The sequence below is a fragment of the Sciurus carolinensis genome, chromosome 4 (genome assembly GCF_902686445.1).
Source record: "Sciurus carolinensis chromosome 4, mSciCar1.2, whole genome shotgun sequence".
NCBI classification, from domain to species: Eukaryota; Metazoa; Chordata; class Mammalia; order Rodentia; family Sciuridae; genus Sciurus; species Sciurus carolinensis.
Window position 1 is genome coordinate 38,821,650 of NC_062216.1, and position 24,281 is coordinate 38,845,930.

General features: G+C 38.8%; 1 protein-coding gene across 1 annotated transcript in view; it reads left to right on the forward strand.

The window, feature by feature from the left end:
* Window positions 1-22,010, forward strand: part of Klkb1 (kallikrein B1) — a 30,707-nt gene extending 8,697 nt beyond the window's left edge. The window contains exons 5-15 of the mRNA XM_047551271.1: window positions 1,063-1,222; window positions 1,650-1,759; window positions 11,567-11,726; window positions 12,656-12,765; window positions 12,925-13,087; window positions 13,173-13,285; window positions 13,444-13,609; window positions 17,047-17,222; window positions 18,157-18,252; window positions 19,864-20,003; window positions 20,502-22,010. Coding sequence (XP_047407227.1) covers window positions 1,063-1,222; window positions 1,650-1,759; window positions 11,567-11,726; window positions 12,656-12,765; window positions 12,925-13,087; window positions 13,173-13,285; window positions 13,444-13,609; window positions 17,047-17,222; window positions 18,157-18,252; window positions 19,864-20,003; window positions 20,502-20,693 — 1,586 coding nt within the window. The 3' untranslated portion in view covers window positions 20,694-22,010. The remainder of the gene's footprint in view (window positions 1-1,062; window positions 1,223-1,649; window positions 1,760-11,566; window positions 11,727-12,655; window positions 12,766-12,924; window positions 13,088-13,172; window positions 13,286-13,443; window positions 13,610-17,046; window positions 17,223-18,156; window positions 18,253-19,863; window positions 20,004-20,501) is intronic.
* Window positions 22,011-24,281: the final 2,271 nt, after the last annotated feature.

Sequence of the window (24,281 nt, forward strand, 5' to 3'; positions counted from 1 at the left end):
GGCGGGGGGAAATGCTCCCAGGAAGTACACAGTCTCCAAACTCAGGATCAATTTTAGTCAAAAACAGAGGTAGATTTAAAGTTTTCATATAATCATAAAGAGGAGTTTTTGTAAGTATCCCATCCCAACCCTTAGCCTATTATTTTCATCTGTAGTAAACCTGAGAAGAGACTTTGTTTCTATAACCTACAGAGTCCTGTCTTCAGGTACCATTGGAGGTCATCCACTCCCCTGCCCATCTCCATATACTGTGTTCCTGCAACTGTGTACATTTCCTGACCTTCCCATGCTGAAAATTAGTTTTATGGATTCACATGTCTTAGGAGGTGAATATATAATAATAGATTTGGGTTTATACTGCTAGTTATACTGGTTTCTTAACCAAGGGTCTAACTAACAAATGGTTAAAAAGAAAAAGAAAGAAAGAAAGACTAATTTGATTCACTGTTAATTATCTACATTTTTTGCACATGATAAATGTCAATTAAAAGGGTGCTTAAATAGAATTGAACAAACTTTTAGAACAAAATTGGAAACTTTTAATATGCATATATAAGAACTCTCCACATTTTATAAAGATTTGACACAGAGCAGTCAATGGCAGGGCTTACAGAGATAATTCATAATCAGACCTGAGTAGTCAAAACTGGAGAAATACAACAGAGGTAAAGAAGCTCCTTCACTCAGTGCAAGAGGTCAAAGGCACATTAGTCTGTTTAATTACACAAACTCCTGGAACACATGATCAGGATCCTTATTATTATTGTCTTTTTTATTTTCCAGTGCCCACTGATAATTTCAATGTGAAATATTACCTGCATTAATGCACATATCTTGGAAGCAAAATAACCCCTTTTTAATGGTGATATTCTAAGGGAAAAACATATTAGATTATATTTATTTCAAGCAGAGTTTGACAATTTAGAAACATATTAAAAAATTTAAATCCCCTAGTTAAACTGGGGATATTATCCTTCAAAACTATCCTGCCCAATGGTGGGGGGTGAGTTCTCTCTAGAAAGGAACTTGACTGACTCAGTTCCATGTGTTTCATTTGTACAGCTTGCCACCGAGACATTTATGAGGGAATTGACATGAGAGGAACCAATTTTAATCTTTCTAAGGTTAAAAGTGTTGAAGAATGCCAAAAATTGTGCACCAATAATATTCGCTGCCAATTTTTCACGTATGCCACACAAAAGTTTTATAATGCTGGGTATCGGTAAGTCAAACTCATAGTGTTTGTCTTTTATGATGGTGCTTTCTGGAATTACTTGTATTCTTTATACCTTCTTCTTTTCCCAACCAAAAACCAAGCTGGTATTTTGTCCTAACTACCTTCCTATTTGCCTGTCATTTTCTCTGAAGAGAATAAGCTCCATTTGGTCCACAAATAAGCTATATTTGTGGAATGAAGATTTAGGGTCTTCCATTCCATTATCAGCATAAACTTCTTTCTGCGGAGGGGAAGGATGTCCCTTTTATTAGTAATGCAGACCCCTAACCCACTCACCATTAAAGGTTTTTGTTTAGATTGCCTTGTTTATTTTCTACTGAACGTGGATCATTTCAGTGCCAAATACTACCTGGACAGCGGCACACACCTCCAAGTGCAAGATGCAGAGTAACCTTTTTTTCTACACATTCAGGAACAATTGCCTATTAAAGCAGAGTCCAAATGGAACACCTACCAGTATCAAGGTACTGGACAATGTGGTGTCTGGATTCTCACTGAAGCCCTGTGCACTTTCAGAAATTGGTAAGTAGAGGACCACTGTTTCACTGTGTGCACAGAATGAGTCACTGGAACCCTTGAATATGTTACCTTACTTGGCAAAAGTGCCTTTGTAAATGTGACCAAGTTAAGGACTTTGAAATGGGGAGATTATTCTGGATTATCTGTACGCATCTGATCTAGGCACCTGTATCATTGTAAGAGAATGTGGGGAGCAGTAGGGCCAGAGTTAGAGAGAGATTACACTCCTGGCTTTAAAGTTACAAGAGGAATGCAGGAGGCCTTTAGAAGCTGAAAAGGATGAGGAAATAGATCTTCCTAGAGAGCATTCCAAGGGAACAAAACCCTGCCAACATCCAAATTTTAGTCTAGAAAGACCCATTTCAGACTTCTGATCTCTAGAACTATAAAATATCAAATTGTCCTGTTTTAAGTCTTTAAGTTTGTGATAATCCTCCTATGAGAGCAGTAATAGGAAACTAGTACAGTGATAGTGTAGCAAAAACTGTAGGACCATTTCTTAATCATGTCGATATCTGGTGAAATGACTCTAACATAATGAATCAGTAAAACCCTATTATTCCAGACATATAGGCAATTTCAATTGAATTATCCAGACAATTGCCATGAAATTTAATCTTGTTTAGCACAATATTATTATTAATGAGATTTTATTGAAACAAATCAGTTCAGCATAGTACTAAGTATTAGCTCTGTGCTAAGGCCTATCTTAGGTTCTGGGCAAGAAACTCTCAGTGGAAGATTGGGAAGTCAGAAAAAATGCATTCCTTTTCCTATTTATGGTGTGTACCAGTTTGTTGATTCAAATCTTCTGATTATCTAATTTTACTATTCACATTTATTTTCTGAAAGAATTTCTGAAGGACTACAGGAGGTTGGCCTCCTTATTCGGATGTATTGCCTTTTGTACATAGCGCTTGTCTCAGTATATTTTCTGTTATGGTAGCAGAATGCCTGAGATTGAGTAGCTTATATTTTTAAAAAGAGGTTTATTCAGCTCAGGCTGGGAAGTTCAAAACTAGGCGGTTGCATCTAGCAAGTGCCTCATGGTGTGTCATAACATGGTGGAAGAAAGCAGAAAGACAAGCAGGCATGTGTGGAAGCCTCAGGCCCTTCCCGGCTGCTGTCCACAGCCTCAAAGAACACCTCATATATCTAATCTCAACCTGTCCTGTGCTTGCTTTCTTGTTAAGTTCCAGTGAAATCACATTTTACTTTAATCTACAGAGTGATAAAAATCCTGGATATTTCAGAAAGTGGCATAAACTCTTACGAGAATGACTTTTCCCTGGATTCATTCTTCCAAAGTCTTCAAACGAACTCCACAAGACAAGACTGTCTCTAGGCTTAATTGTCCCCCAAAATTCATAAGTTCAGGGTGACTTCAGTCATCACCACACATTTGTCCCCTATCTTTAGTTTCACCAGGGATTTTCCTAATTTCACAAGAAACTGAGGCTCCTAGAGGTGAAATGATCTGCTCCAGGTCACACAGCCAAATCAGAGCTAGGACTTGAACCTGGTTACACTTATTTCACTACCCCCTCCTCCCACCTCCTCTTTTAATGCAAAACTTCCTCCCTCTCAACCCAAATGTGAATATGTTTAAAGCTTCTTTCTCTTCTTGAGCTGCTTCCTGCATGGATTTTGAAAGAAGGTTTTAGGATCTCACATTTCCCCCATCCCTGTGACAAAACTATTTGCAATCCTGATCAAGAAAACTCTTACTATCTTACTTGCTTGGTATTTGCTCCAGCTGTTACTAATGCCTTAGGCAGCTACAATGCTGTATAGTCACTGTGCTTTTGTTTTTCTTTTTCTTCTTTTTTCCTTTTCCCTCAGCAAATGTTCCCAAGGAAAAGGCTGAAAAAAAAAAAAAAAAAAAAAAAGAGTAATCTCAAAGTTGGGTCAAAGAAATTCTAGTCTTGGGAGTGGGATTCTCCAGAGAACTTTATGACACCTCAAATAATGACTGCCATCTTGGAATAGGACAAAGGTGTTGCTTTTTCCTTTTTTATTTTTATTTTTTTTGTTATTGCTCCCTGGATTATTGTTTGCCTTTGGTTAGTTTCCAGAGCTCTAGAAAATATTGGTTCTGTTGATTTAGCCAGTATTCTCCCTACTTTTGTGGAGGAGATGATCTTTGGAAGTCCTTACTCTAAATTTTATAGTGCATTTGGTAGACAAACCAAACAAGTTGGCTTTAAAAAGAAAGAAAATAGTTTTTGGAATCAAGAAGTTCTTTTGTCACCTGCATGGGTCAGACCGAGACTGAAAGATTGATACCAAAACTCAGTCCTTGTCCCCAATGCTGATCCAACAGTGAGGACAAGTGGTTTTTTTGTTTGTTTGTTTTTGCACCAGGAATTGAATCCAGGAGTACTTAACTACTGAACCATTTTTATTTTTTATTTTGAGACAGGGTCTCACTGGGTTTTAGGTCCTTGCTAAGTTGCTGATACTAGCTTTGAACTTGTAATCCTCAGATTCCTGAGCCACTGGGATTAGAGGCATGCACTACTGTACACTTAGTGAGGACAAGGTTTTGAGAAAAAGGAAAAATTAATTTGATTGCTTTGTTAGCAAAGGAGAAACACAGGGGACTTTTGTCTCAGAGACTTTCATTCTGTCAGGGGGAACAGAAGGTTTTTCTAGAGGGGATACAAAAGCTATGTTCTAGTTATGCCCTGTTAGGAGTCAAGATTCATTTGCAACCTTGAGAAATAGTCATTCCTCAGCCCCGCTGGTACCAACCCTAAAGTCTGGATTCCTTCCTTCCCATGGTCCATGAGCTGAAGGACAGATAACTTGGCCTAAGATGGGAAAGAGAGAGAAGATGGGAAAGAGAGGGGAAGAGTGAGAAGAGGACAGGGAAAAATGTGGGTTTTAAAATAAGTTGCAGTGGCAGGGAGGAAAGATTGTACCAAAGCACAAATTGAATCCCTGTTACTTTTTCCCTACCATCAATTTCTGTCTTCCATTTCTATGGAAAAATGGGCAACAGCTTCTCCACGCTGCTTCCTGCTAAAAATGGGTCTTTAGAATGGAAGGTTTTGAAACCTGTTCTTGTCATTGTTCTTTTGGACTTCCACCTGAAGTGAGAGAGACATTTCAAACTTGATTGGGACCTGGAAGAAACACATTTATGTATAGCAGTTAATATTTGACTGATTTGTTGAACATACTAGTTCAACTAGTTCATACTTAATCTAGTTTTTTTTTTATATATCCACATATTCCCATTTTCTACTCACCCACTGTCCCAAGGTATCAGAAGTTTCTCCCATGCATTACTTTTCCCCCAAGTCTCAATTTAAGCCTGCTTCTGGGATCACTGCATCCAGAGGAGAGCAATTAGCAGCACCTTATCCCACTGCAGGGGGGCTTGTTGCCATAATTTAGCCACTGCTTTCTTTTAGGTGTGATTTATCTTTTCCCTTTTCCTTGTAGATTGGGATCTCCAGGATGTGTATAGCTTCGGTTGGATAGCAAATGCTTTGCTCAGTTGCTGGGTCACCTTTGAAGAGAGACACTTTGCATAGAGGAGTGGAGTCTATATCTTGGGATCAGGTCCTTCTAGAAAACTTTTAGTTATTTCGGAAGCTTGTGTTTATGTGTGTGTGTGGAACTTGTGTATATGTGTGTATGTGTGTGTATTTGAAGCTTTTGTGTGTGTGTGTGTGTGTGTGTGTGTGTTTGAAGCTTGTGTGTGTGTGTGTGTGTGTGTTTGAAGCTTGTGTGTGTGTGTGTGTGTGTGTGTGTGGTTTTGTAGAAGGGATTGAACACTGAGGTGCTTACCCATTGAGCCACATCCTCAGTCTATTTTATTTTTCATTTTTCATTTATTAATGACATTATTTCAAGGGCATGTTTAATGTCTTTGTTCTAGCTATGAGGAGCTCTCTTTCTAGAGAGTTTCATGTGCATGAACTATCATGGAAGTATATTTTGAGTCAGTATAAATGTTCACCTTCTTTTCTTTAGAAGTCTAAGCGCTCTTGTCAGAGCAATTAGCTGGGCTTTCTGGGCCCAGTGGCAAAGCCTTAGCCTTTAGTACCTGTGGTTCCATGACCACAGTATATCCAGAGCTCTGCTGGCCGTTGTCCGTGAAGCTGTTCCTGTTGGTGAAGAGGTCCCAGTGCAGCTCTGTGTGAGGTTGACCAAGCAAATCCAAGCTGCTGGAGTAAACAGTCTCAAGATTTCTGAGCAGCCATGTTGTACTAGCCTGTTACCATCTGCTGGCAACAGATATCTGGATTCAAGTTGGATAGTTTTTTTGTTTCTTTGTTTGTTTTTATTTAGCTTTTAATTTTTTACAGACTGCATTTTGATTCATGGTAACAAATGGGGTACATCATTTCGTTTCTATGGTTGTACACAATGTAGATTTATACCATTTGTGTAATCATACATGTACATAGGGTAATAATGTCTGTCTCATTCCACTATTTTTCATACCCTTCTCCCTCTCATTTCCTTCTACATATTCTGAAGTTTCCCTATTCTTCTCTCACTCTCCACCCCACCACCCCCATTATATATCATTCTCCACTTATCAGGGAAAACATTCTACCTTTGGTTTTTTGGGCTTGGCTTATTTCACTTAGCATGATATTCTCCAATTCCATCCATTTATTTGTAAATGCCATAATATTATTCTTCTTTATGTCTGAATAGTATTCCATTGTATATACATACCAGAGTTTCTTTATCCATTCATCTGTTGAAGGGCGTCTAAGGTTGGTTCCACAATCTAGCTATTGTGAACTGAGCTGCTATGCACACTGATGTGGCTGTGTTATTGTAGTTTGTTGATTTAGATAGTTTTAATGTTAACATTTGGACTCCCTGATAGGATGCCCTAGTATCTCTACAACCTTCCAGGAGTCAGTCAGTAGCCATCCTTCTGTTTTAGTAGGACCAGGATTTGGTGAGGAACTAACACAGTAATGGGTTATCCTACAGTGAACTTTTCAGCCTCTTGTAGTAAATCACAAGTGGCAGTCATCTCCTGAAGGCAGGGGACATCCTTTTCTGTGTGGTTACGCTATTTTGATGAATAAGCTATGGGTCTCAATATGTCTCCCCATGTCTGTAAGAGAATTTCAGGGGCTTTGCCTTATTTCTCATGAACTCCTTTTGTAAGTCAGGCAGGCCTGGGGCAAGCATTTCATGAGGCTTTGTTTTAAATTCTCAAAGGCAGTTTGGCATTCTGGAGTCTAAATCCAGTTTCTATTTCTGTTACTTTTAGGGTCTCATACAGGGGTTTGGCAATCAGTTGAAAATTAAGGATCCAAATATGTCAGAATCCTGACATTACTAGAAACCCATGTAACTGTCTCTGGTTCCCAACTTCTCAGAGGCCCTGGAACATCTTGCTTCTGAACCAATATTAAACTTTGGATTCTTTGACTTAGTTAGGTAACTTGTTTATAAACCTGAGACTTTTTAGTGAGCACTTATATCCTCATAAGGTGAGGTGCTTCAATACAACAAGAGCGTATAAAAGGTAGTGATTAGAGTTGGGGCTAGCTATAAGCAGGTCATCCACGTATTGCAAAAGAATTCCTTGATCCAGCCATAACCCTTGCAGTTCTTCTGCCAGACTCTCATTAAATAGTATGAGAGTTGTTTAATCCATAGAGTAGGACAGTCCAATAATACTAGGTGGTTACTTTGATATTAGGGTCCTGCCACTCAAAGCGGACAGTCCTGGGACCTTTTTTTCCTCTGCATCCAGTGGCTGCAGAAGAATCGTCTTCTAAATCTAGCACTGTGAACTAGTCACAGTCTCCTGGCACCACAGTCACCAGGATGTATGGATTTGGTGCTATGGGCTGAATATACTGAATGATATTATTTATTTATAGCTCTCAAGTCTTGCACAAATCAGTACTCGTCAGTGTGAGGAAGAATTGGAGTATTATAAGGGATCTTGCAAAGCTGACTCAATCTGTGTTTGAAAATTTGTCCAGAAAAGGCTGAATCCTTATCAATGCCTTTCTCTTACAGGAGGAAATACCATTTCTTCAGGAGTTACCACCTCTTCCTTAAGTAAAATCTTGGTTAAGATGGCACTGATCACCCTTCCCAGGGTCCCTTCAGCCCATACGACCTTACTCATTTTTTAACAGACCTCCAGTAAAGCAGGCTCAGTTTCCCTATCCTGGTTGGCAACTGAAAGCAGGAACCAGGGCATGTTTTCTGGTGGTACTTGCTTTTTGGGTGAAAAGGTCGTTTCGGCTATTAATTTACACAAGAATCTCATCCTAGAAGAGGGCTTGGACACTCTGGCATGTACAAAAAGCTAATCTGTTCTCCCAGTTTGCATTCAAGGGGTTGGAGCAAAGGATGTCATTGCACCTGACTTGTCACTCTTATTGTTATTGCAATATCATCAACTTTGAGTGAGTTTCCTGCTGACAGTGGGCTCCCTCTTCTAACAGTGGGCATGCTGATTTTCAGTGGAGGATGGCCCTTCCCATCCTTTTCTTTAGACTTCCTTGAGGATCCCTTTACAAGGACTGCCAACAAAGTCTATTGATTTTAGGTTTTGTTCCTCCCTGGCATTAAGTACATTAGGCAATCAACTAGCTCTGAGAGGTTTATGTCGATTGCCCCCTCCACTCACTGAAGCTTTCTCCTTATGCAGTTTCTCCTATTGCTACAGGATGTGGCCCCTGCTGCTTATGGTGCAGCTGTGGCATAGTCTGGTAGTACAACAGTCCAAGACCTTCGCCTTTTCTTCCTTCCTTTCTTTCTTTCTTTTTTCCTTCCTTTCTTTCTTTCTTTCTTTTTTTGAGGACTCTGGGACGAGAGAAGAGGCTTTTCAGGGTGTTTTGTTAGTTTGTTTTTGGTGGGGTGCTTTTTATTTTGACCTACTCTAGTTGAAGATTTTCAAGCAGCAGCTTCCCCCGCCTCTCTGGGGTCCCCACCGCCATGTGCAGTTGTTCACCCTGCCTGTCCCCCTCTGCATGTATGTTAATGGGATACTTTCATAGCAAGCATTGCTCTGCCCCACTTAGGGGTGTACCCTGGCAAAATGAGGTGTCCTGCTGGATCTTAAAAGGAGAAAACACTCCTGTGCCCAGAGCACGATCTAGTGGTGTTTGCACCCACCACCAAGTCCTCTTTGGCTGGTGAGCCTGTCCCCACCACTGCAGGCAAAGGAGACTAGAAGGTGGGGCAGCGGTCGAGTCCTCAGGGGTTTCACTCACCCCATGCACACATTTCTCCACACCTCCGGTGGCTTCCTGGAATTTTTTTCTCCAGCTGAGGGCTGGCAACCCCCTAACCCACATACCTGGAACTGGGGCCAGGCTGAGAGGCAGTGTTGGGTCACCTGGCACTGGGTTGAAAGGCTTTAAATCTTTTGCGTTTTTTTCTTCCAAAGTCCTGCTATCCTTGCACACCAGAGGCAGGGCCTTTCTTTGTACCATCAACTTAGTTCCTGGCCTTTTTGACTCCATATCATGGATCTACATAAATGCCTGCACATACAGAACTCTTCCACTTATTTGACCTCTAACAGCCAACTCCAAATGCAAAGTCATGTAATAATTCACAATACCATTCAATGGCCAGATTGTGTTACAGTAAAACATCAGCTTTTCCTTATTCATAGGCTTATATTGATATGTGGTCCATTCAGCCAAGATCTTTCCCAAGAGGTTACCTACCCAGTGGGATAAACATGGCATTGCCCATGTCTAACAAAAACACAGAGGAAATCCCCAAAACCAAGGCAGACAGATGGGAAACTTAAAAACAGACCAAATGGGGGAAAATAGCCTCTAGATTTCCTATTCCAACCTAACCATAACTACTCACCATGGCTCCACAGATGTCCCCATAAAGGGGAAGCAGATGTGTAGAATCAAGGGTCTTAGCTTGCACACCAGGAGAGCTTACCAGATGGCCCAGGTGTTGATTTTACTGTATACAGTTTCCTTTCTCTCAAAGTATACCAACTGATAGAGCAACCCATAGAGTTCAGAGAGAGAAGAGGGAGTTCCCCAAAGCAAAAGGAGTCTTGGCAGCTGCTGGGATGGTCCCTCCCTTTACTTACAGGAACAGCTCTTCTGGTTCAACCTGAAACAAACTCACTCCATCTCCTAGTTCTCTGGCAGTTGACTCTCACCAAACTCACCAGTCATCTTGCATGCTCAGCATGAAAGGGGGAGGCACTTGATGTGCCAGACCTGCCCAAGAAGGCCAGAGTGCGGGACACGCTCAGGTTCCATTGGGGTCCCAGATTTGGTACTGAAAGCTCAGACCCGATGCCAGTCTAATAATAAGGACAAGATTTTAAGAAGAAAAAGAAAAATGTTTTATTAAAAACAGGGAACTGCTTTCCCAGACACTGAGATTCTAACCCTTGGAGGGAAGAGTGGGCCTTTCAAGAGGGGATACAAAGGCTGCACTCAGTTGTGCCCTGTTGGGAGTCACGGTTTATTTGTACCCTTGAGAGATAGCCATTTCTGGGACCTGCTGGCACCAGTCCCAAAATCTGGATTCTTTCATTCTTGTTGTCCATGATCCAAAGGACAGAAAACTTGACCTAGGATAGGAAAAAGGTTAATCTTGCTTCTCCATGGTGAGAGAGGGGGATGGAGCAAAGAGGAAGGGGGTAAAAATCCCCGACAGGTCAGTTTTAAACCAAGTGACAGAGGCAGAGCATCAAGGGTTATATTCAAAGCACAAAGTAGGCCCTGCTTTATGATCATGCTCAATTCTGTATTCCACAGTTGGGGTGCAGCAATAGAAAGTTGGAACACTTTGAAAGAGGGCAACTGGGATGATAAAACAGCTAGAAGGAATAGAAACGTTTTGAATGATCAGAGAAAAGGGTTAAAGGTATTAATCTCAAAAATGGGTTTAGATGACAATCTTAATTTGGGGTCACATGTTTTACTTTCAGTCTTTTTTTTAAAGGCTGTCATTAATAAAGAATTAATCTATGTAGTCCCGTTGACTCATAATTAAGAAAATAAGAAATAACCCTAACATAACTATAACTATAACTATAACTAACATTTATAGTGGGTCTTGTTAGGAAGTAGTGAGATCCTTCTCACTATGAATGTCTACATAAAGTTAAAGAAGAACCTATCATGCTGGTATCAATGACCCATTCATTTTCTTCCAGCTTCAAGGGTCTGTGCAAATTATTTTTTTAATTTAATGAGTCAAGGTCTAATTTCCATGTCTGAACATAGGAAAGTACCATGGGAGGTGCTGTCTCAATCCAAATGTGTTCATTTAAATTCATTATTCCTAAAGCTTCCATAATTTTAATAACATTGATTAAATAATATAAACAGAAGAAAAAATGAAATTGAAAAATAAAATTACATAAGGAGAATGAAAGTGAAAAATTTTCCTGTTCTAATTTCAAAGGGGAAAGGGCATTTTGCTGGCTGCCTAGAATTTTGTTGCTCTCTTCTTATTAAAATAGTCTTCATCATATTCAAGAACTTAATAAACCTTATGCTCCTAAGGCCTGACTTGGGATCAGGGTAATATCAAGCAAACACATTCTAAGTAACTTCACCATTTTGTGTTGAGGGAAGATGGAACTGGAGGCTTATTTTATTTCTCTGATGTAGATTGTCTCTTATCAGAATAGTTTTGCCTTCTTCCAAATGCCAAACAATAAATTTGGGGATATTTGAAGAGACAGTTGTCCATCTAGGACGCCTCCTGCCACAGATGACAAACTGGCATAATTTCCTTAGCTATGATGACAAGGATCAGAAAATGTAGCCTTGGTGGTTGGTTGAGGAGTGTCTGTCCTTTGTGAGTCCTCAGGTTGCCACATGGACCTTTTCCAGCAACTTGCGTTTTCCGACGTGGATGTTGCCAGAGTTGTCACTCCGGATGCCCTTGTGTGCCGGACCATCTGCACCTATCGCGCTAACTGCCTCTTCTTCACCTTCCACACCAACGAATGGGATGTAGAATCAGAGAGGCGAGTATGAAGGGGCGCAGGCCGCTGTTCTCACGCCACCTCTGCGGTTTGAGTTTTGAAACAGTTTTGTTCATCTCCCTCAAAGCACTAGAGCCTGCAGTTTAAGCAGGTACTTTTCTGTCAGAGGCAGATGAATTGAGAGATGCGTGGTCTTTCCCACGTACCTCCTCTTATCTGAAACAAATGCACCATTGAAAACGAAACACGTGGTATGGAAAAGAACCGAGAAAATGCCTTTTTTACAGGTCTTAATGTTTTGTGGTAGCTGCTCGCTGGCTGTGTGTCTTTGAAGACAGTGGCCTCTCATTGTTTTGCGTTCTAGAAATTAGAGCCCTGTTTATCCTGATCAAGGTTCTTGACTGACCTCTATATCTTACATAACCCTCTCTTCTCTTTATGGGGGTAATAGAAGGTTAATTACTTCTTTGACGTCTTTGGGGTTTTATTTTTCCAAGTAGAAAGTGGAACTTAATTATGCCCTTCTTAGGTTATTTGTGCCTATTAATTTTCACCACAGGGAAAGGTGGCTTGATTTACATTTAATCTCTATAATTTACTAGAGCCCTGTGGTCTGATTTATTTCGAAGAGAGTTTCTCAAAAGAAAAAAATGTACAGAGCTGCTTTTTTGATGTGAGCTGCTTTCACACTTGCCTGATGCTTTTAACCCATTTGGTACCATCACCCCAGATGTGGAAAACCTATAAAAACTTAAATAAAGAATGCAACATATAAGAATATAATGATGATTTAGTTATGTTATAATATAATAATATTAATTATTATGCTAAAACATTTAAGTTCTGGATTATGATTTTCAACCTATTTGAATGCACCTGTGTTAATTTCATTGGAATGTTCCAGAATTGAAAACTTGAGCAGGATTAATGCAACTTTTTTTTCTTTCTCTCTCCCATTTTTCTTTAAATAGAAATGTTTGCTTCCTTAAGACTTCTGAACGTGGGACACCAAGTCCCCTTACTCTTCAGGAAAACGTTATATCTGGACATAGCCTTTTGTCCTGCAGAAAAACTCTGCCAGGTAATGGGATTCACTGATCATAGTACACATGACAGAGTGTAGGACTTTCTAAAATGTAATAGTGATGAAAGTCCTGGAGGCACCAGAAATTTGTGCCCATGTGGTTTGTTGCTTTTCTCATTTTTTAAAAAAATCTTTTTATGTTTATTCTTGGCACAGAACCATGCCACAAGAAAATCTACTCTGGAGTTGACTTCAGAGGGGAAGAACTGAACGTGACCATCACGCAAGGAGTAACTGCTTGCCAAGAGATGTGTACAGAAACAGTTCGATGTCAGTTTTTTACTTACTCTTTACTCCCAGAAGACTGTAAGGGAGAGAAGTAAGGGAACATTTATTTCATGATTGATGGAATAATTTCATACTTTTCTGTGAAGGTTTAATTTTACACTGTTCTTTTGATGCAGGTGTAAATGTTCTTTGAGGTTATCTTCAGATGGTTCCCCCACCAGGATTACATATGGGATCCAAGGGACCTCTGGTTATTCTTTGAGATTGTGTAAAACAGGGGACAGTTCTGGTGAGTATGGATCACTTTGTCATGGAACTGCAAAGGGATGGCCCTGTTATTTTGATAGCTTGATTTGTCTTCTGTATCAGAATTATGCATCCAGTTGTCCTTGCTGGATGGGGACTCACTCACTTCTAATTCTAACCATTAGCTTCAAAACTTTTCAGTCTGCACAAAAACAAACCCACGCATTGTGGGAGGAACAAACTCTTCTTTGGGAGAGTGGCCCTGGCAGGTCAGCCTGCAGGTGAAGCTGACCACCCGGAGTCACCTGTGTGGAGGGTCAATCATTGGAAACCAGTGGATCCTGACTGCTGCCCATTGCTTTGATGGGTAAGTTTTGAATATGTCTTATCTTGCCTGTTCATTTTGAAAAAGGTACAGTTTTTCTGTCATCATGTGATTTATTAATGGAGAATTATTCTGTTTTCTAATTTTTTAAAGTTTTATTTGAGCTTACTTTTAACTGATAAATAAAAATATAAAATTATACATATTGGTGGTGTACCATGTTGTTTCAATGAATGCATGTACTGTGTGATGTCTAAGTCAGCATAAACCTATCTCCTCAAACATTTATTTTTTCTTTAAAAGAAAACATTCAAAAACCTTTCTTCTAGTCTTCTGAAATATATAGTACATTATCATTCTCTAGTCACCCTATTGTGCCACACTATTCAAGGATATTTTACTCCTATTTAACTGTAACTTAGTACCCATGGATCAACCCTACTCTTCTCAGCCCCTGGTAACCACCATTTCCCTCTCAGCTTCTATGAAATCAGCATTTTTATATTCTGCATAGGAGTAAGATTATACATATCTGCCTTTCTGTTCTTGCTTATTTCACCTAATATGATCATCTCCAGGTTCATCCATGTTGTTACAGTTGACAGGATATCATCCCATTTTACGACTGAATGGCATTCTGTCGTGTGTATGCACCACATCCATCTGCTGATGGACGCCTAGGTTGCTTTAGTGTCTTGGTGATTGTGAATAGTGCTGCAGGGAACATGGGAGTTCTTTTTTATTAGTATTATTTTTCTTTTTTCTTTCTCTTTTTATGAAAATATTTTTTAAATTTTTACGGACCATTTTGGTTCCTTGTACACAAATGGGGTACAACTTTTCACTTCTATGGTTGTACACAATGTAGATTCACACTATTCATGTAATCATACATGTACATAGGGTAATACTGTCTGTTTCATTCTACTCTCTTTCTGTCCCTCTCCCCTCTACACCATTATCCTCTACACCATCCAAAGTTCATTCATTCTTCTCTTCCCTTCACCACCCCCCTCATTATATATTGTCATGTACTTATCAGAGAAAACATTCGGCCTTTAGTTTTTTGGGCTTGGCCTATTTCACTTAGCATGATATTTTCCAACTTCATCCATTTACCAGCAAATGCTATAATTTTATTCTTCTTTATGGCAGAGTAAAATTCCATTGTGTATATATACCACAGTTTCTTTATCCATTCTTCTGTTGAAGGGCATCTAGGTTGGTTCCACAATCTAGCTATTGTGAATTGAGCTGCTATGAACATCGATGTGGCTGTATCACTGTAGTATGCTGATTTTAAGTCCTTTGGGTATAACCCAAGGAGTGGGATAGCTGGGTCAAATGGTGGGTCCATTCCAAGCTTTCTGAGAAATCTCCATACTGCTTTCCAGAGTGGCTGCACCAATTTGCAACTCCACCAGCAATGTATGAGTGTGCCTTTCTCCCACATCCACACCAACACTTATTATTGCTTGTGTTCTTGATAATAGTCATTCTATTTGGAGTTAGATGAAATCTTAGGGTGGTTTTAATTTGCATTTCTCTAATTACTAAGAATGATGAGCACTTTTTCATATATTTGTTGATCACCTGTATAGAGCTATTCGATTAGCACCAAGGGGAGTTCTTATGTGTCTTCAACATATTACTTTCATTTCCTTTGGATGAATAGCCAGTAGTGGGATTGATGGATCATCTAATGGTTCTATTTTTAATTTTGGGGGGAAACTTCCATCCCGTTTTCCAAAGGGGCAGTACTAACGTGCATTCCCACCAACAGTGTGCAAGGTTTTCCTTTATGCCATGTCTTTGCCAGCACTTAATATCTTTTGTCTTTTTACCAATACCATTCTTATTAGAGTGAGATAATATCCCATCGCGGATTTAATTTGCATCTCCCTGATGATTAGTGATGTCAAAGACATTTTAAAGCAGGGATGATATTGTGAATATTTAGCAATTATAGGGGCCTGACAGAGGGTGACTTATTTTCAGGACTTTTCTATAGAAAAACCTACAAAATGTCCAGCTGCTCCCTCCACTCTTTAAATGTATTCTTCAAAGACTTCTTTTTCAGGCCAATAATAATTTTACTTTCTGTTCTTTGATGTATAAAGATACCAAGAGTAATAAGGAGGGCAAAATTCTGATAGTTTATTAATCTACATATTTCAATGTATGTAATTTGATACAATATTTCTATTTTTATGAAGCAAACAATATAATAGGGCAGGGTTTTAAAGTTCTAAAACACTTAGACTTTGTAGTTAGAAAAGGGTCTGAGTCACATTTCTGCCATTTATTAACATCATGACCATGGACAACTTGTAAATCTTTATGAGTTACATTTTATTTAGAATGTGAATAATAATAGTAACTAATTTGTAATGTTATTGAAAGGATTAAATGACACACTTCAATGTTTAGCACTAGACCTGGAACATAAACATTTCTCAGAAAATACCGGCTACATTCAATGAGAAATGAACAAAGCATATAATGAGCAAAAGAGGTCCTAAAAGATGCTAAATTTCTCTGACAAAGAAACAAATTGAAGTATTTTTATTTTAGTAAAACTCACCCCTTCTCCTGCCAAAAAGGGCAGGCCCAGGTTGCTGCATATGAGGACTGAACATAAAGCCATGAAAGAGTAGCAGTCAGTGCACAGGTGGGTTACCCAAGGCTCCTGCACAGGGCCACCTCCCCACAGGGTTGCTTCACTTACCTCTTTGCAGCACGTGGCCTTGCAAAGAGTAGAGGGTTGGCGCAAAAGAAAAAGCTCCAAGACAGGAAATCGTAGTCTCTTTTTGTTGAATGCACTGCAATTTGGGATGAAGAAATTTCATTCTTAAAGACTCAGTGTTGTGAGTTTATAGGAGATAATAAACATAGGAACTTTGTGATTTAATTGAAAGAAAACTATTTGCACATGATAGCTCCAGTGTTTCCTTTGGAAACTTGTGTGAGCCATTCTTACAGCACTTGATGGTAATATTTTCCAGATCTTTGCACAAAATAAAACTACAAATTCGGAATTATTTGTTATACATTAATCTTTTAAGCAGTCCATTTAAATGCTCATACTTTGCAAAAATATAGATAGATCTTAAATAAGAAGTCCCCCTAATGTGGCCTATTTTCTATCAGTCTCTGATTTTTCTGGAAAAAAAAAAAGAAAACAATTGCTTTCAGGTTTGGTGAACTGAACTTGATTTTCCCACAGCTTCTCAGAATGGGACAACAATATTCTTGTACTTTTACTTGTAGTAAATATGATGTAAATATATAAATGTGCATTTTCAATATTCTAAATTAAATCCTAAGAGATTCGCTACTGCTGCTCTTGGTGACAAATAAAATAAATCCAAAAAGGATTTCCTGTCCTTTTTATTTGAAAGAGAAAGTGAGAGGGGAAAGGAGCAATATCAAAGATGAGTCTCTCCAATTCCAACAAAGAATTTGTTTTTCTCTCCTAGGATTCCCTTACCGGATGTTTGGCGCATTTACGGTGGTTTTGTGAAACTGTCCAACATTACAAAAGAAACTCCTTTCTCACGGATAAAAGAGATTATTATTCACCAGAAATATAAAATCTCAGAAAGTAGTCATGACATTGCCTTAATAAAACTTCAGGCGCCCCTGAATTATACAGGTAAGTAGCATATTTAAGGAAAACCTATGCAGCTGAATTGTATTGGTTTAAATTTTTCATAGCATTTCTAGTGAGAGGACAGACTCTTTATTCCCTAGTTGATGGAGTTGAGGGGAAGAAGAGCAGTTGTGAAGGTAGAGAAGAGCCTGTGACTTGACCTAAAATATCTTTCTACTTAAGGGGTAAGAAATGTTAATTAGTTCTTTCATGGAGGGATTCAATTGCAGATACATCATCTTTGCCATCTGGATCAGAAGACTTCTGCAAGGGTAGCAGAAATACCATTGCTCAGGCTTAGGAATATTAGGAGTATATGTGGGTAAGTGGAACCAGATGTTAATTTCTAGGAATCACTTGGGTAGAGAATATAATGATGCAGAGGGAAGCTCTGGGAAGACCGGAGCATCGGGGTTGACTTTGGAGGTAAAATGCATCACAGGACCTGAATGCCCACTAACAGAATTCATTGTTAATGTACATTCACAATATTATGTGACCTCCAGCATCTTGCTTCTCTTTGGATCTCTCATTCCCTCATCTGTAAAATCAGGATGATGATTTCCTCATTGGTTTATTATAATAATTAAGTAATGCAATACTGTGAAGTGTAGACAGTTTCGCCACCACTGTTAACTCTATCATACATACACTGCATAAGACACTAGAACCTCTAAATGCTTTTGATGGTAAATTTGCATTGTGAGTTTTTTTATTTATTCTGGGAAATTTTAATGTCAAAAATGACATGGGAAAATGATGCCAATGGTGAGAAATTTTCTTGAATCATGGACCTGAGAAATTGAGCAACAAGTAGAAGGGTCAATCTTGATGTTTTTCTGTGGTAAGAGAATATGGGAAAATATAAGGATGTATTTTTCAAGTCAATATCTATAACTTTATTTAACTCAACTCTGGTTTTAAAATTTTCTTTCAGAATTCCAAAAACCAATATGCCTACCTTCCAAATACGATGCAAATGCAATTTATACCAACTGTTGGGTAACTGGATGGGGCTACAATAAAGAAAGAGGTACAGTCTGACATTCTCAGTGTAGCTCCCGAAGTCAGTCTTATAACCCAGGAGTAGATCAATCTAGTCAGTTTCTGTCTAAAATTATGTCCACACTCATGATCTTTCAACTCTATTTATTCCCAAATGTTTGTTCAGTGATTCTTGAGAAGATATTTTTGCTGAGTCTTGAAAAAATTTATAAGCTAAACTTTTAAGCATCTTATTTCATAATAAAGATGATTTGCTTGACTTTGCACAAAGAACGGGGCCCCATAAGGTCAATAAGCCCACTGAAGTGCATCTGGTCCTCAGTATTAACAGTGTTCCTGTCTCCCACTACCAGGTTCTTCCTTGATATTATGACCAGTAACACAGGCCAACATGACAGCCTTTCTTTATGTCCAATTCTTAATTTTTTTTCCATGCGTCCTTACTGCAATCTGATGAAGCCTGAGCTCTCTCATTAATAATGCCTTTAAGTGATTAAATAAAGCATGCACAATTAGAAAGAAAACTAATTATATTGCAATACTGTTATCAAAATACATCAAAAGATGTGATACAGTGATATGTGTGCTTCTTTATTAATGTATTAAATAGAAAGCTGTTTTAATATCAGCCATCAGTGTGCAATAGTGAGGAGTACATGTGATATTTTCAGTTATCTACCACAGTAATGATACCAAAATATCCGTGATCCCTTTCTATGACTAAGTTAATGTTGCTGCTAAGTGTGTATGGTCTACATTTATAATTGGAGGGCATGTTAGACTTTAGTTGACCTTTAGTAAATATAAAGATGTATTTTTTTTTCTGAGTTTATAGACCATGTGATTATTTGTATAGACTCTAGGTGAAGATCCCCTGCTTATAGATACTTGGAGTATTCCAATTGCCCTTGAACTTTTCCAGAAACATGATTCTTCCTTTTCAAAATTAAGTTCCCTGTAATACAATAGGAACTAATATTTGTGTCATTCTTTACAAAGAGTAGCAGACCAATTTCTATCTTCCCGAATCCCTGAATCAGCCCTGTATTCAGCTGAATTCAAAATTTTCACATTTTTGTACAAGTACCATGAGAGAGGAAGAGTGAAAGTAACTTTAACTAAGCAAAGAAAATTTCCGATGTATATCCAAGAAGGAACCTGGACTTGGGTAGAAATGAAGTTATTTGTGAATAAATTGTTCTTCATGGAAAATGTGTTTATTCAAAAAACAAAATACTCCTCCATTGTCAGAAGTTTGGGATTTATTTCACAAATTAAATATTTTTGTATTATAATTTTGAATATTTAAATATTTGTATAAGAATGTACAGATTTGTATTGTAGGCGATAAATGTATGAAGGAATTTCTGAGGTACTTCTGTTGAGATGAGAGGGTTGCAGATAATATGGAAACAGAGCCTTTGCTCAGCCTAGGTACAGGGTTGTAGAAACAAAGGCCAATACAGGGTGCTCTCTATGCACTCTCTATCTCTCTCTACCTTCTTGACATTTACTGTCTTTATCCGAAAATATAACCCTAATGGAAAGTGCACCTTCCTTCTTTGCTTTAAGACTTTAATCCTATTTCCATATTTATTGCATTTCCTCCCTCTGAAGTTATATATTGGTTACTTTGCAGGTGAAATCCAAAATATTCTACAAAAGGCAAATATTCCTTTGGTAACAAATGATGAATGCCAGAAAAGATACAAAGATTATGTCATAACCAAGCAGATGGTCTGTGCTGGCTACAAAGAAGGGGGCAAAGATGCTTGTAAGGTACTGCATTAGGGTATGAAATACACCACAGTTTACGTGAGGTTATTCATTTCACTGTACTATTTTCCAATAGTACAATTCATTGTGGATTTTTTAAAACTTAGAGACAAATAATCTGATGATTTTATATCCTTTAACAAATCAAATATAATGAACATCAGATATTATTTCTGATATATATGTCACAATCTGTACTTAAGGAGGACAAGTTGTATTTACTATAATCTAAAATATAAGAACATTAGATTTCTTTTACTTTGGGATAAGGTTGTCCAAATTTCTAGGTTGCATTTAAAACCCTAGAATGGATGAGGGAATAATTGTTACCACACAGAGTAGCTAACAAGGAACACAAGAGGGCCTGAGAATCTTCCAGAAACTGTGTATGCTGTGTGTGCTATGTGAAGTGGGACTGCAGAATTTTAAAGGCAGTCACTTATTTGTATCACCTCCGTTGTAATCTTCTGCCATTTTATTTTTCTACCCTCTGTGACACAGGGAGACTCCGGTGGTCCCTTAGTCTGTAAACACAATGGAATGTGGCAGTTGGTGGGCATCACCAGTTGGGGTGAAGGCTGTGGCCGCAGGGAACAACCTGGAGTCTACACCAAAGTTGCTGAGTATGTGGACTGGATTTTAGAGAAGACACAGAACCGCAACAGAGATGCTTTGATGAAGTCATCGGCATAAGGAGGCTGGAGAATGAGGGAGAACCCAGGGTTTTAGCTCTAGATTTACAATCTGGGTTCTGGTCAAGTTCTAAGCCTTGGAGTCCTCACCTGCAAAACGTGGAGAGGAGTGTCTACCTCACATCCTTGTTCTAAGGATGAAAAAAAAAAAAAAAAAAAAAAAACAACAGGCACACAGATTCTGGGGAAGATGCCCTGCTGAAGCTCACTTTCAGTATTCAGTAGCCAAGAGCTCCTAATGGAGATCACTGAAGAGCTCTGAGATTTCATTGTGAAATAAAACAGCAGAAGAACACAATTTAAAAAAAAGAGTTTCCTTCTGGTTTTGAAACAGAACAGATAAGTGACTCCCGATTGCAGCCCAGTGCCTGGGATCATTCTGATCTTCCTGCTTCTGCTGAAACTCAACATATCTCAGAGGTATAACTTGTCCATGCCTCACCTGCCAGCTCATTAGGACCTAATGCTGCCTGTGTCTTTGGGGTGAAGAGCTAGGAAACTCAAGTTTTGTTCTGCTCAGTAGGTGAAGGAGATATGTGTAACATTCCCCTTGACAATAAAAAGATGGGTTTCTGGAATCTAAGAGAAGAGGGTACCTTTTCATTTCAGGCCCCTACCTCTGCGTCCCCAGCACTGCCATAGGCATCTTGTGTGGATATGCAGATGAGGACCACAGGTCTGAGTTTTCCTGGTTGCAGATCCTGCAATAGACTCACTGTACAGCCCTCCTGGAAACCAAGAAATCTGCTTTGCAAAGGACATTAATCCGGGCAGTGGACATCAATGACTATTAGTTTCCGCAATAGTAATTCAAGAAGCATTGTTAGGAATACCATGTTTCATAAAATATAGACTTGTAAATTCATGATCATCAGTAATCATGAGCAGACTTGAAAGGGATGATATAAATCCTCATGCAACACAAATTCCAAACTTGTTTGGCAAGTCCCACAACTGATTAGAGGTACCTTGATTCAGTTCAGTTAAGTTGGTTAACATTTACCCAGAATTGACCATTTACACAATCTTTAATCTCTAGAAAAATAGAAAAGTGAAGTTTTCTAAAAGTGAATTTTTCCTTGCATACTCAAAGACACATTGACTGGTAGAAAGGATTAAAGTTGGAGAGGCCGAAGGAAAGCCATAAAGTCCAGGTTATCCACCGACCTTGCAATAGGAAAATTAAGGGTTAAGAATTTAGTCCAGAAGCAAAATGATTTTTGTAAAACCTGGCTAGACTGCATGAATTGATTTTTAAAAAGCATACAATTTCAACTTTTACTTTTGAATGCAATAAAGGTATTAGTCTTGTTCTGCATGGAAGTTGTTTTATATTTAAAAGGAAAAAAATTGTTTGCAATTAAAATCTCTCATCTCTGGTTTTTGGTATTGATAATTCCAAAGGGTGTGTAAATAGGACTTTGGAATGCCTACAGGGTAAACCCCTGGGCTTTGGTTGCTCAAGGAAAGACCTCGTTTGGGCAAAACAGAGAGAATTTTGAAATGTGAAACTTTCCTAAGGCATAAATTACCATTTTGAGGTTTCCAACTCGAGTCTCTTGGTACTGGGATGCTCTCTTCCCTTCACACAGCTAAGAGCCTCATGGGACTAAGAAGCATGTAAGAGGCTAAGAAGTGAGAGGTTGGGATGACATCACCCTCACAAGGAACAGTGATAGGAGGCGCGGGTCTCTGGCAGGTCCATCCAAGAAAGAGTTGACAGTGCCAACCCTGGAAACTAGTGCAGCTCTTGCCCTGTGCCAACAGTATGCATGTGTAATACACAGTGCCCATACCATCTCACAGGAGGGTAACCAAGGGCTCCAACATCTGTCTCTGATTAAACTTGAAACTTTTTTTTTAACTTATTGTTAATGTCTAACTTCTCCACTAAACCGTGAGCCACTTCAAAGGAGGCTCTCTCTCATCCATACTGCAGATAAGAGGACATGTGGTAAATAGCTAATGAATAAATCCATCTTTATTATGAAGATGAATCAATGGAGGCTTGAAGAGGTAAAAAGATTAGCTCAAGTTCACTTTCAAGGACACAGCCAGGACTAAGCTTAGCATTCATATCCCAGATGATGTCTTCTAAGTCAATATCATCTGACCTCATACTAAGAGAAGGATAAAAGATGCCAGAACCATTTTATGACCATCATCAGTTATTTTCATTACCATCCAGGACAGCTGTTCTCAACCAGGGATGATCTGACAATGGCTGCAGACCTTTTGGTGGTCATAGCTGGTGGAGGAGGTGTAACCAACTGTAGCAGGTAGAGGCCAGGAACACTGCTGAACATAATGCAGTGCCCAGGACAGACCCCGAAACAAAGAATGATTTGGACCTGATATCAATAATGCCAGTATTGCTGAAACCCTGATCAAAGGTGGGCATCAAAACTTGATAATAAAAAGGAGAAATTTCAGGGACAGCATCAAGATGGGAGTTGTAGGACATGGCAGGCTGTGCCCTTTCCAAAGGGAGTTTTGATGAGAGAGAATAGGCACTCCAAGAGGAAGTGGGTTGTGACTGTGATTGAGAAGAGGACTCCACCTGGACATTGTGGTCTTTCCTGTCCCAGATAGAATTTTAGGTTACCATAGGCCCAGCACCTCTGTTACCTATGTTCCTAACTTGTGATTTACACTTGGGCTTCTTTTGACTAAATTTTGGATTTTCCTTGCAAATTTTGTCTTCTGAGTTTGGTTGGGGCTTAAAAAATATTGCACAGAAAAAAAATTACCTTTATAATAAAAGTAGTGATATCAGAATTTTAAGCTGGAATGCATTCCTTGAAAAGAATTTTTAGAATTTCTACTTTCAATTTGAAAGAAAGTTCTATTTAAAAAAAAAATTTATGCAGTTAAGAATCTTATTGTACTTTGATTTGAATAGAGAACAATATTTCAGAGTCCTTATGCTACTTCAAAGGCTTTAGAGATTTCACTAACTAGCTAAATTAAATTTAGGAAAATAGTATCTGGTTTTCCAGTGAAGCATTTCTCCCATTTAAAATCTTTCTGATTCTCTTAATAAGATTAAAAAGGAGTTATTATCTTCTTTTTATAGGGGATTTAGGAAAAATGGGAGTTTATGGGAGTAACCATATAGGAAGAGAGGCCTTAACATAATCTCACATATCAGTTGGCCATGATAACCTTTCGTGGTGTAAGTTTGCTGTTCTGTTTGAACTTCATAAAAGGCCAAGCATCATACATACTGGTCTTTTGTGTGACTGGAATGTACTTCATTTTAAGTGGGAAACTCGAGACAGTTACTAAGGACATTTTATGCCAAGATGGGTCACAACGTATTGGGGATAGATCAAATAAAAACAGAGGAGCAACCTTTACACAGAACAAAACAACAGTGCATTAGTACTTCTTGTGAAGACCTAAGTTCAGCACCCTGTCCCTTTTACCTTTCGGTCCAATGGAACAAAGGCTGGCTTCTCTCTTCCTTTCAAAAATGCTCCCATCTATTTATACCTTGAATTTCAAACATACCTTTACTTGGTAAGTTCTTTTTCTCCCCCATATTTTCCCTTCTGTAGGACTTTGTGAAAGGGTTGGCCAGTGTTTC